The sequence below is a fragment of the Athene noctua genome, chromosome 1 (assembly GCF_965140245.1).
Source record: "Athene noctua chromosome 1, bAthNoc1.hap1.1, whole genome shotgun sequence".
Lineage (NCBI taxonomy): Eukaryota > Metazoa > Chordata > Aves > Strigiformes > Strigidae > Athene > Athene noctua.
This window is the reverse complement of record NC_134037.1, coordinates 111,174,097-111,186,976: the sequence shown is the minus strand read 5'-3', so window position 1 is coordinate 111,186,976 and position 12,880 is coordinate 111,174,097. Positions and strand designations below refer to the sequence as shown.

At 42.5% G+C, this 12,880-nt stretch overlaps 1 protein-coding gene across 2 annotated transcripts in view; it reads right to left on the bottom strand.

The window, feature by feature from the left end:
- The window catches only part of ALK (ALK receptor tyrosine kinase), a 330,970-nt gene that overhangs the window by 24,831 nt on the left and 293,259 nt on the right, over nucleotides 1-12,880 (bottom strand). Inside the window, exons 12-18 of one of the 2 annotated variants that reach the window (XM_074897345.1) lie at nucleotides 11,992-12,154; nucleotides 7,383-7,533; nucleotides 4,959-5,090; nucleotides 3,911-4,055; nucleotides 2,890-3,072; nucleotides 1,299-1,397; nucleotides 216-368 (exon numbers count right to left, since the gene is read on the bottom strand). In XM_074897345.1, the coding sequence (XP_074753446.1) occupies nucleotides 216-368; nucleotides 1,299-1,397; nucleotides 2,890-3,072; nucleotides 3,911-4,055; nucleotides 4,959-5,090; nucleotides 7,383-7,533; nucleotides 11,992-12,154 (1,026 nt within the window). Of the gene's footprint in view, nucleotides 1-215; nucleotides 369-1,298; nucleotides 1,398-2,889; nucleotides 3,073-3,910; nucleotides 4,056-4,958; nucleotides 5,091-7,382; nucleotides 7,534-11,991; nucleotides 12,155-12,880 lie in introns of those variants that run through there. The other variant, XM_074897346.1, reaches the window with a different exon arrangement.

The following is a 12,880-nucleotide window of genomic DNA, read 5'->3' as shown; positions in this document are numbered from 1 at the left end:
TGCTCTGTGCACCATTCCTCAGCACTGATGTGTCTATATCCTAGCAAAATAACTCTGCATCATATACTAGCAGGAAAGAAAGTAATTTTCAACAGAAGCTAGTTTTAAGAAAAACTTCATAAACCTTTCAGGATGTCTTAAAAGTCCAAACTACAGATCTTTGCCATGCATTTTCTGTTTCACATGCAGGCAGCCTACCCCATACACCTACTTACCTATGCAAGACACACCATCCTCTGCCAACTCTGTGCCTGGTTCACAAAAGCAAATGACTTTTTGAGTCTCAAGATCAACACGGCACTCGTCCATCTCACAGTGACTGCAGTTAAGATGCAGCCTAATATCCACCTCTCCGTGCCCCTCTGTCACTAGGGAGTGGATGAAAGAAGCTGAGTTAATTACTGTAAAGATGATTCATATCATTCCTTTGGGCACGGACAGAAACATGGGACATGGTGGTCATGGTTGCCAGATGTGGCAGGGTGGGCCCCATCTAAGAAACTGATTTCTCCCCACCTTCCAGAGCTCCTGTCCTTGTCTCATGTAGAAAATAACATCCAGCTAAATTAGCCCCACTGCAGTCGAGATGCACTGGCTCTCTTTGAGCACACAGTCCTACCAAGTTAGCAAGGAGGCTGCTGCTGAGGCTAAGGGAAACCTGCACTTTCAGCATTCCATGGGGCTTACCCTTTTCTTTCCTGGCCTCTACTCCTTCTGAGATCAAACACTGCAATATTTTCAAGAACTTTCTGGCTGAATCTATCAGGCCAGAGTGCATCTGTATCTGAAAATACTTCTGCTGTTCTAAAGCAAACATTTTTTTTGAGCAAATAAATATTTTTGTATTTTCTGAGCACATCGCAAACATATTCAAGACACTGACTTCTGGGCAAACACAGGCTGGAGGGGAAGTTTTTATCACTCCCATGCACGGCTGGGCAGCACTGCACTGTTTTCTCTAGAAACTCCCCAATCCAACCTGGATATTTTGTTGAGGGATGCTCTAAGGAACATGTTTGTTAGTAAGTAGTCAGGTGCTTTGTGTGTTCCTTTCCTAAATTATTGGAACTATGAGGCTCTGTTACCACAGAACCTACAGGCTAGTAGACTACTGTTGGGAAGTGTTTTCTAATAGCCTTGATGTTCTCTCCACCGGCTTTCTTCCTGCTACTTCTGTTTATTCTCCATTGGATTATGTTATGTAAGCTGTACCCAAAGGGTTGTAAAGTGTCCTACAGATGCAAACTATTCTTAACATGAAAGACACCCACTAGAAGACTTCTGACCAATGTGAATACCTTTAAGTGCTGGAGTGTATAAAGTACCAACTGGATTAATAAAGGACACACCATCCTCCCCATCCATCTCTGGGTCATTGTCCACTGCAGCATTGCCACCTACATCAAATCAGAGGTTACCTTAACAGACTGAGGCTCATTGGCACTAAAATACAGATAAGCATTGCAACATGCATGACTTCAGCATATTTAGGGAGGCATCCAAATGAGAAAAGAGAATAAATCAAAGTACGTAACATATACAAAACATTTAGCAAGTTGTGGCATGAACTGCTGGACTTTTATCTCTAGAACTTCAGTTTAATAGCAGCTTGTGACAATCAATTTCTAAGTTCTGTTCTATGCAGACTGTTGCGAACTAAGGCACAAACTCAATCTTTAACCATTTGGATGCTGTGAAACATATAAGTCCTTCTTAAAATTAATGTAGCCAAGAGACTGGAAAACACCAGTACTCAAGCGCTGCGTTCAGTGCCCTTGAAGATCAAGGCATGTACTGTGTCAGCGGAGGGAATGAATAATCTGATATCTTTCCTCTCCTTTGTACCCTGAAAGCAGGGTGGTCCACCAGGAATGGGGACTGAAGGAATTTATGAGTTGCTCATTTGTGCTTGGGCATACAGAACATATCAGGAGCAAAGTATGAGTATAGAGCATATCAGAAGTACAGTATGGGCCATATATTTTGTACTACAAGCATGCAAAGACTTGCCCACCCCACCCAAAAATAGCTTTTCCTATTTAACCATCTTCAGTGAAATTAAAATTGATGTGAGGCATTCTGTTGGGAAAAGAAGCATTACACAGTAACATTGGTACAAAACATGCACTTAATCATTTAAACTCAATACTTCCTCTCAGGATTTCTAGTCTGTAATACCCATGATCTAAGCTGTGGAGAACTAGGGGTTAAAAAGTCCACCACAGTGCAGATGGCTGAAGAAACTATGTGGCCCAGGAGATTATGGGTTAGTAGAGATCTTGAATCTGGCCCACAGCAGTTATAATCAACATAATGCCATCTGACAGCTGTCCTGAGACTCGCAGCCCATGAAATTAGCTCCTTGTTGACTGAAGTCAACACCATCATCATTATATTAAGAGGGGTCCCGGCTGGCAGCTTGAGCCTCTGCCCCCAGAGGCCACCTGTGCAGGACCAAGGCCCACCCACGGCAGGGCAGGGCAGGGCAGGGTAGAAGAAGCTGCATCTTTCCCCTGGCATTAAGCTTGGCTGCCAGTCTCCAGGACCAAAACCCTCAAAACACAGGTGCTGGCAACGGGAGCACATAGCCTGTGGCTCCTCCTTCTTCAGCACTGTAACCCCAAAATGGAAGGCTCAAGAATCACAGCAGGATCTTGATGGCACATTTTGCAGAGTGCAAAGCCAGAATTGCAGCTGAAGGGCTGACATCTGGCTATTCGTTCAAAGACTAAATGCCATACGTTCATCTAGTGCTAAAAAGGCAACACATAGACATACTAGTACATAACAGTCAAATATGCTAGCTAGAGGAGAATTATCTATCAGCATTTTGCTGATCATTAGCACTAAAGGAGGGGAAGGGACACCTTGAACACGAAGCCACTTTACCTATATATCCTCCGCCTCCTCCACCTGAGGAGCACCCCCCTCCACCCCCTCCGAAACCCCCTCTTGTCTCCCACCCCCACTTCTTCATGGCCTGGGGGCAGGATGTTCCTCCAGTAGCACCTTCCAGCAAGGATTTTCCTGACCACAGGAAGGAAGTGTTATCATTCCAGCCACCTCCACCACCTGCAGTTAAGAGAAGAGAAAAGGCACAGGTACGGGTTATCTTTGTGTAAAAACCACTGCAGGGATCTGCAGAACAAGCACTCCTGTGAAGCACCTCAGCTGAAAATAAGAATCTCATGCCTTGGTTAGAAGAAGAGCTGTGCTTGCTACACAGTGCTACAGTGGCCTCTCTGCAGGGCTTTTGACCACACTAATCATCTGCACTTCTTTTCACCTACCACACAAGGACAAGTATTTTCTATTGAAAATGTAAAAAGATATCCCTACCCACTTGCTTCTGACTTGCAGAGCCTTCCCCTTCTCTTTGCAAAATATACTTCTGAAAAAAACCCATGTCGGTTCTGAAGTGGAACAAAAGGAATTTAGTGAAAGGGATGTGAAAACATGTCCCAGTCCCGCTCTAAATACAACATACTCATCAGCAACTCACTTTCAGTTCTGCTGGTTCTTCAGTCCAAGGTCTCTTCACAGAGACTTCTAGCTAGGGTGCAATTATGCTCTTTCTGCATAAGCCAGGGAAACTGAGTATGTCTACACAGCACAAAACAGTGCAGGGAGCAGGATGGCCACACTGGCACTGCAAACTCCCACATCAAAAATCAAACAACTTTGCTTATGGGAGGTCCTACATTTTTTGAGGAGAATGTTGTCATTGCTATGGCTGTACCATCTCCAATACCTTATTTAGGCCAAGTATCCTGCACTGTGGGTACATCCCATATGCCAGGTTCCCCCTGAGCTGTGTTTTCATGAGTTTTGCCTCATCTTCTTGTGAGGAGGAATCTGGGAGCACCACATATTCACAAAGGTTTTCTTAAAAAGAATAAACTTTCCTTACCTGCAGCTCCAGAATTTCCATTCAACCCTGGAATAGAGGAATCGTTCTCCAGCCTTTCTGGATGAAATGTGTCTGTTTTGGCTCTGTAGGCCCTGCCACCACCTCCTGCCGCAATTATCAAGGGGACTGGTTCTCCATTCTCCATCTTAATAAATTCAGAAATAAAGGCAGTGTTCAAACTGAGACAGGCAGATGGAAGTTCAACCACATTCTAGTTACTAGAATGTACTAAGTAGGCATCTAGGACTGCTCAGCACTACAAATTACCACTGCATTATTTATACACCCACATCCAAAAGATTAACGAATAGCAATAGTCCTACCAAGTTATGTAATGGAGAACAGTGGTAGCAGCAGCTTTATGAATTGTACCCTACCTGAGGGCTCTTGGAAAGCTTGTATTGTTACCATGTGATGACTTCCATCAAATGAAGCAGCTAAGGAGACTGCTTTATATAGTCCAGTATAGTGTCTCCACTGGTAAAGGACTGCTACACTGGAAACTGAGCATGCAGAGTTATGTAGAAGCTTAGTGATCTAAACATATTGTTAATGCCTGAAACTGGTGTTTGGAATGAGTACAGAAAAGATCAGCAGTCCCTAGCTAAAGGGTTTCCAACAGAAAACATACAGGCTATCCTCAGCTTTTCTTGTCATGCACCATATAGGCCAAATGTGTAGCTGAAGTCTACTGTTCTACAATGACAGATTTTAATAAAGTCCTGTGGATTTTGCCCTTTGCTGTAGAATTATGCTTCAGCATCTCAGCTTGCATTGAAAAAAATCCAGCTCAGACTACTAAATTTGCAAAGAAAACTCCAAGCCACGGAAGCAAGCGTGGCCATACTGCGTAGCTGTTCTGAGAAGCGTGAAGGGCCAACTCAGCTCACTACAGCTATCAGCTGGAAATGAAGCATACCCAGAGCTCACTTTGTGGACCTCTCCCTAGAGGTGTGTAAAACGTTCTTGGATATTTCAGGCTGCGATCCTAGAGGCAAGTGGCAGGATGTGTTCATGCTGAAGGTGCACAGGGACTATGTTTCCATACCTTAAATATGTAAGTTGCGCCTCCCCCGCCTCCACCTCCTCCTGCCCATTCATTGACACTTCTGTTTGCACGTATCTCTTCTTCAATCACGTTGTTCTCTCCAATGCAGACTTTCTGTATAACATCATTAGTCTGTAAACAGAACCCCAGGTCTGAATTCTGGTGAGAAATCTCCATGTCCTTGTACACACAACAGCCTTGTGGACCCTTTGCCCTCCCAAACCAATAAATTGTCCTAAGCAGAAGCAAGTGAATGCTCTTCCGGAAGAATCTCACTTTTTGCTTCAACCTTTGTCAGAAGAATTTGTTGCCATTTTAGTTGAATTATTTTGAAGAAAAGTCAGTGCTGATATTTATTAGCATGTAAAACAGCTCCATAAACTTCTAACATACAAGATGTAGCAGAATTTACTGCAAATACTTCCCAGAATTAACTACCTGTATTTCACCAGCGGGGGAAGGGTATAACTCAGTGATGATGTGACTTGCCCCATGTCACACAACAGCCAAATGGCAGAGACACAGAGAGAACCCAAGTTTCTCCACTCCTCTTCCTGTGCCCCACTGGTTGGGGCCAGGCAGCCAATGTGCATCTATCCAGATCTAAGGTGTATTGGTGGCTCACGTAGATGTATCAGAGCCAGCTTTAACCTAGGCAATCATAGCATGGACATAGCAGTGAGCTCAGCATGGATTAGCAACGTAATGCTTATCTAGACTTCCAAGCAGGTTTTGTGTTGATCTGATGCTTATGCTGTAGCAGCAATTTTACTGTAGTTAGTTCAAAGCCCACAGAAAGAGCTGCAATCCCACCTTTGATTGCAACATTGACCTAATGTTAAAGAAAATATCTCACTAAAAAGTCTCCATATTCCCTACTTAGCATTTTTTCCCCTCTACCAATTAGCACCAAATGTAATGAAACTTCCGTGTTAGGCAAATTCACTAACTGTTTTGAAACACATTGAACCATCATTTATAAATAATTCTGGACTATGACCTAAGAGAGGCAACTGTCACTTAGATTTTATAGTAGAGTGCATGAAAAGCGCATGACAAGCAGGACTCTGCTGTGACTATTTGTAAATTGCAAGCTGCAAAGCTGTAAAGCAGCCTCAAGTTACAAATTATTCTGTTGACCACAAAATGTGTCCTAGGTTGTGCCAGAGAATGAATGGTATCCATTTTGTGTGTGCAGACCTGCCTACGGAACTAAACAATCCTCCTTTTCCTAGTCTTCTCTCTCCTTAATTGATTCAGAGTTGGGTGGGGATGATTAATAAAATGACAAAGTCAATGACCCAAAGGAACCACTAGATTACAACTGAATTAAAAAAAAAAAAAAATCCTTCATGGCAAAGACATAACTGATTACAATCCAATCTAGTAAAAGTCGCTTCTACAAGTCAATGCAATCTCTTTGCCTCAATGAAAGAATTACATTAGCACTCAATAAATTCTCACTAAGATTACAGTGGCCTGCAATTTAATGAGCCCATATATTACACTCAGCTGGAATGTCCTAGTTATAGACGTCAGATGGAAGTTTGAGTTAGAGCATTTCTCATTTCAAAGAAGCTTCATATTAATGCTTTGTTTGTAGATATGTATAATTCCAGTTTTAACATTATTTACTTCAGCACCCAGCCTTGAGAACCCCTCTTTCTTGTCTACAACCTTCAACCTTTCTCTGCTGTAACAGACTGCTAAGCTTTCAGATCTTGGATGGCAGCCATTAACAGTTGAGAAATGCACAGCATTTAAATGTCCAGCTCAAACCTGTAGGTGAAATTTCATCGGATAATGCTCACTTTCCTCCATAAGAATCTCCTATTCCTTCATTCTGCAAAGAACACTAAACGATTAATAGATTGTTGTGCCTGCAAATGGAGGAAGTTGCACCTTTCTGTCAAGGCATTTGCAGCAACGATTCGTTAGTAACACCAAAACCAGGACTGACCCAGCAGTGATTAATTTGTTTCTCCCATTGCTCTACAGACAATAACCAAAGAGGCTCTGTGAAGTGGGTGGCTCCAGAGTTGCAGAGTACTGTAATGGCAGGGCTGAGCTCAACAGTGGAGCAAAGACAAAGCCCTGTAAAGTCAACCTTGAAGACTGATCTCCAGACTAAGGGAAGGCAGGGTTGTCTTTTCTCTCTGAAAACCCACACAGATGCTCTGAGATATGCTGATCAGTCAGGAACCTGCAGCATATTATCAACAGGGCCTGAATGTTGAAGAGGAAGTGAGCACAGTGACATGGTACTTCATCTTTTCATACTCGTGCCCTTCCAGTAAAACTGTTGCTATCCCTTGAACCATATAACCCAAACCCCCTCAAGAACAACGGGTTTCTCTGTGAATAGACAGAACTCCATGGATTTGTAGAAGGGATTAATGCAAAACAGAAAGGAAAATCACTTACACTAGGACAAGCATCTTCTCCTTGCTGTCCCACCAAGATATACAAAGTATCATCCTTCTGGAGGTCAAAAATTCCCAGCACAGACACGCCGTGGGACCGCACCATGGTGTTCTTCCCTCCTTTCCCACCAGCAGCTCCATAGCCTGAGATGCTGCAGGAAAAAGAAAACAAGAGCCTGGCATCTGAGTTGTCCCAGACAGGTGGAAGGCAGTACAAACCACTTCTGGGCACTGAGTGTTTTGCGTGCCTGAACTGTACACAGTGTCACAGGGCCATGCCCTGAAGACCTGACACTCTAAATAAATCTAAATCCAAAGCTTGAAGACTGATGTTCTCTTCTCCATGTGGACCTATGAACGTGGGTAGCTACAAAACAACTTCTTTCACATTGAATCTTGGGCAAACACCCGCTAAAGACAGTGAGCAAGTCCGTGTAGCTTCAAACTTTAATACATGAAACACATCTTGTTTCCCAGAGGGCATATGCTTGAGAGGTTTGCAGCCACAAAAAGAAAGAACAGAAGCAGGAAAACTGGTAAGTATAGCACATATGGCTAAAGGGAACATTAAGCAGGAGATTGGCAGGGGGAGATCTAAGAAAGCAGACAGCGTAACTGGTCCTGGTAGCATGGACCAGATGGGAAAACAGCTCTCCTATTCCCAGGACCAGAAGAATATAGAAGAGTAGATGGACATGACACTACCTACAGTAAACAAGGAAGGCAGAGGCCCCTGGTTAAACACACAGTCACCATGAACACCCTACTGTCTCCAGCCAGGAATGCCTAGGTTGCATACGCAGGCTGCTGCAGTCTCAATTAAGGCTCTGAGACCTATATTTCAAAGCAGTCAAGATTCAGAGGTCCTTACTGTTGTGGATGTACCCAAAGATTTGTCTATACCACTGGATTGCTCAGCTCCTCCCCCTCCCTTTCTAAGTACATAAACAATTTACATACTTAAAGCAGCTTTGATCAAAGGGTTTCAAAGCACTTTATAAAAATCCTGATAAAACACACATCTCCGCTGCAACAAAAGACAGAGTTACTCAACTTTCTGAGCAAGTGAGTGGTGGTATAGCAAGCTGAATTTAGATCTGAAATAAGCAGGTGATTCTCTGCTGACATTAGTAGCTTTGCAGCTATTTCCACAAGAGCAAATTTCAACCTGGAGCATGTGACTGCAGGGCTGAGAACATAAAACTTCCTCTCAGCTTCCTACTAGTTACAGTATAGGTGCTCTGCTTTAACTTCTCCTGTCCTCAAGCACCTAGTTGGTCTTTGACCAGCACAGTTCTGCATGCAAACAGGCTACAAGCAGTACAAACCATCAGTGCCCACCGTTGGTGAGCACCCTGAACAGGTCAGGCAGCCAGCTCACTTTCAGCCAGCAACTTGCCTTAACAGTTCACCTTGTATGAGGAATTCACCTTGTGATTCGGCTCTGAGGCAGCCAGCACGGAGCAGTTTTGATATTGAGGCCACTATGGAGCACCAAGTGCCTCATAAAGCACATCAGATCCTTGCAACGTGACATGGTTACCTTCATGCCACTGCTGATAACCAAAGCAATCATTCCGCAGTAAGGCTGCACTCAAGCCAGCAGAAAAAGGGATGGACACAGCACTGGGCTACCCTGAACAGATGCTGCACAGATCTGAAGACTGAGTTGATTTGCTGTAGAATTTTGTAATGGCTAATGAGGTGCACTATCAGGCACAGCAAGCTGGCAGGGCTAATCAGCTGAAATTATGGGCCGTATTTTTTCTCTGTATGAACAGATTTTGCATACAAAGAACGATGTCAAGGAAGTTCAGGAGAACCCATTTTGGTCTCATTCAAAGGCTGCAGAAGAAGACCACTAGATTTAGGTGACAGTCATTCCCTACTCAAAAAGGGTATCACTATTTAAACAGATGGGTTATTCTGACTTCAAGTTTTAGCAGGATCCCTTTCCATAGGCACAACTTTCTTTTACAGGAGGAATCCATTCAACCATATTGGCCCTGAAGAAAGATTCAGACCACCTCGAGTAGATATAAACAGAACATGGAACACCTTCCACTGTCTTCCTCCTCTTCTTTTACTATAATATTTGTAGGAACTGAAAAAGAAAACTGCATTTTCAGGAAGGATCAGGATGAGCAGACTGGCTGTGCAAACCAGGGCTGGAGAAAAAAATCCACCTCTAGGTAGACAGGTCATGGGAAACACCAGAACTAGTTTTGAGAATATGAGAAAATGCAGGGCCTAGCCTGGCAACCTAGAAGGACCCCTTTTGCATTCCACTGTCCCATGTTCTTGTGTTATCTTACAAGAAGGGACCAGAGAAAAGAGAGGACGGTGGAAGTGACAACAAATGGGGCACTCAGCAAAACGGACCAAAGATTCTTGCTTTAAAAATGACAAGAATTCAGATAATGTAATGTGTAATTTATCACAGTTCACTTCTCTCATACTTGATCATAGGCTTAGATATGGGATGACAAGACCTTCTGAATACTTAGAAGGAAATCTGAAAAGAAAAATATTCTTTTCTATTGTCTAACTTTACTGTTAGACAATGTGCAGTCCTGTGGAAGCAAACCAGATGATTTAATCCGTATCAGCATTGGAGCATGTAGGACTCCAGTCTTCAAATGAAGGTACCTACAGAGTGTGGCAGCCTACCCAGACCTTCACAGATGATGGGGTTTTCTGAGTGTGATTAGCTTGTGTGAGCAGACTTCTGTGCAAAGTTGAGCTTTCTGTCTTTGCATTTTAACAACACATATTCTGCCTTGTGTTCACACAATCTATATCCCTATGTAATTATCAGTAATGTAAATCACTGCTTTACATTACATGGTGTAAAACACACTGATACAGCACAGCAACAGCTTTCTTAAGAGCCCAACAGCCAGCTGGAGGATTTTATCTCTGGGTCAGGTATACTGGAGATGGCTATCAGGCTAACTTACAGGATCCACATTACAGCAGGCCTGCAGGGGGGAGCTAAATACAGGCAGTGTGTCCAGACTCTGGGAAGACCTAGAATTGATATCACAACTTGACATTTTCCTAGGGCTATGCTATACTGGGGGACTCTGCTGCCCCTTCAGTAGCCCAGAATCAGGAAGATGTCAAGTTAATTTAAGCCCACAATTGCCTCCTCCTTTCCCCAGGCTGTGAATTCTCTACTATAGCCTTAAGAGGTGCAGAAGAGAATGTCATCCATTTATATATAGGTTACCAATGACATTAGCCATCTATTATCTATACAGAACCTAAAAGTCTGTTAGGTCATTTGTAGGACTTAACTAGACAGGTCCTCCCTGCAGGACCTGTGGTTCGTATTGTGTAGCAAAAATCAGCCTAGAGTTGCACTGGAATTCTGGCTCTTCTTGGGCTGTGATATTAAAGAAATGACAATGTTGTAAGTTTATTGCCTCTTCTATTTTGGGCTATACTTCATAACCATATTTACTGAATGCCAGTCCTGAAAAATTTTATTCACTTCAGGCAACTCATTTTTGATAGCTGAGTAAAATATCATTAATGTTTTTTTCATTACCATCAATCCCTGTGGTAATAGGCACTCAGGCAGAACTTGCGCCTAGCCTAGCCTAGCCAGTTTCTCAAAACTGTTTTGCAGTAGATTTCTGTTAGAGACTGACATCTATCCTCAATATTAATATTCTTTTTCAATAAAAATAATAATAAAAAAGAAGGTAACAGTAAGTTTTAACTGAAATTTGTTCAAAGCCTTCAGTGGAATGTTCTGCTTTGAAATCCTTGACATCATCATTGATTTCAATAGGGAATGTTGCATAAAAAACCACCACTAGGCAGTCGTTGATTCAAACAGGCAGTTTTGCTTGCAAACTGATGCATGTATTGGCTTGATGTTACCATTCAGATACAGTGAACCAAACTCTGATTGTACTTTTTTGCCTAGCAAGAGCAAAAAGAAAAAATGATTGGAGAAATCTGATGAAGTGTCATCGAACCATATCTGATCATCTCCATTTGAAAATAACTCCACAGAGGGATTTAAGCATTAGAACTCTCAGTATCACAGAGCCTAAAATGTAGGTGGCTGGTTTTCAAAATCAATTCTACAGCGGTGAGCTAGGCTTACAGGTTCAACTTACCATGAGTAGATTCTAAACAGTCAGGATGATGAGCATAGCTTGATGCAAGCTGTCCCGTAAGAAATGCTGACATATGATTGTGCCTTCTATACCAGGTAGAGAGTGAGAAAACCTCATTCTGATGGATGGCTTATGGGATATGCATGTCCCTTGGCCTGGGGATGTCAAAACACTCAATTTCCGCTTACTTACAGAGCTCTCCCAACCTGTCTCCCAACCTCTAACCTTTTAGACTAAAGATATATCTGCCTCAGATGGTTGTTTCTCTCTCTTCTCTCTTTCCAAAAAGTTTCTTCCTTGACAAGAAATCTGAGACTGGAAGGATTGGAAATCGCAGGATCAGGGAGAAGTAAAAGCCATGTAGAACTGGCCAAACTTCTAAATATAATACTTCATATATGCCCTAGCATGTATGTGCAGCTTGGAGAAATTTCAAATGCAAAGATATACCATGACAATTAGAGATGGTTCCTTTACCTGTATGTGTTGGTTGCTGGTACTCTCCAGATCTGAATGCCTTGGAGAATCCCTTCAGCTCCCACTATCACACTGAGGTTGGAGTTCCTGTAGGCATCATTGCACTGGCTCTGTGTGGGGCCATAGGGTCCACTGGCTCCACATGTTGTGAACAACCAGTGATCTGAAATGAAGACATATACAAAGCATGATCTGAACATTCAAAGATCACATAGCTGTTCTGCTCTTTATTCATTCTCTGTTGGACCAAAAGAAGAACGTGGCCCCTGAAGTTTTAGCCAGAACAAATACTCATAGAATTATTTTAAAAGACTCATAGTGCTGTGTATCTCAGTACTTGACAACTTTTCATCTACATCTCCTGAAAGCTATCACAGCTATGAACATAGCTTTTTCTAAGGCTCAAAAGGCAAAGATCACAGAGTAAAATGCAACACAGACCACCCAGGTTTTGGGCTCTGCTCTTTGGGGTGTAAAAGTGCATGCTCATAACTTCAAGATTGGTGCATTTTAGCCCTTTCAGTTTCTATAGACATTTGATTATTGAATTTATTTTATATGGGAAAATAGCTGTTAATTGGATAAAAAAACCCTGTAAATACAACATCATCTCAGTGATTAAAACATAACAACAAACTAATTGTATTTTGAATAATTATTTGCCCACAAGAGATTCAAATCAAGCTTCAGAAGGCAAAACACCTAACTGAGGCCTGTAAAACAAGCATTCAGCTCTTCGTGTTCTAGGCCAGATCTGCGGGTGTAAATCAATGCATCCCTATCACGACCATTTTCATCAACTGGAAGTACTATCCCTGTACAAATAGAGTTCTAGAACAAGGCTTTTCTAACTTGTGCCTCAAAAATCTAATTTTTAAAATTTGAATAC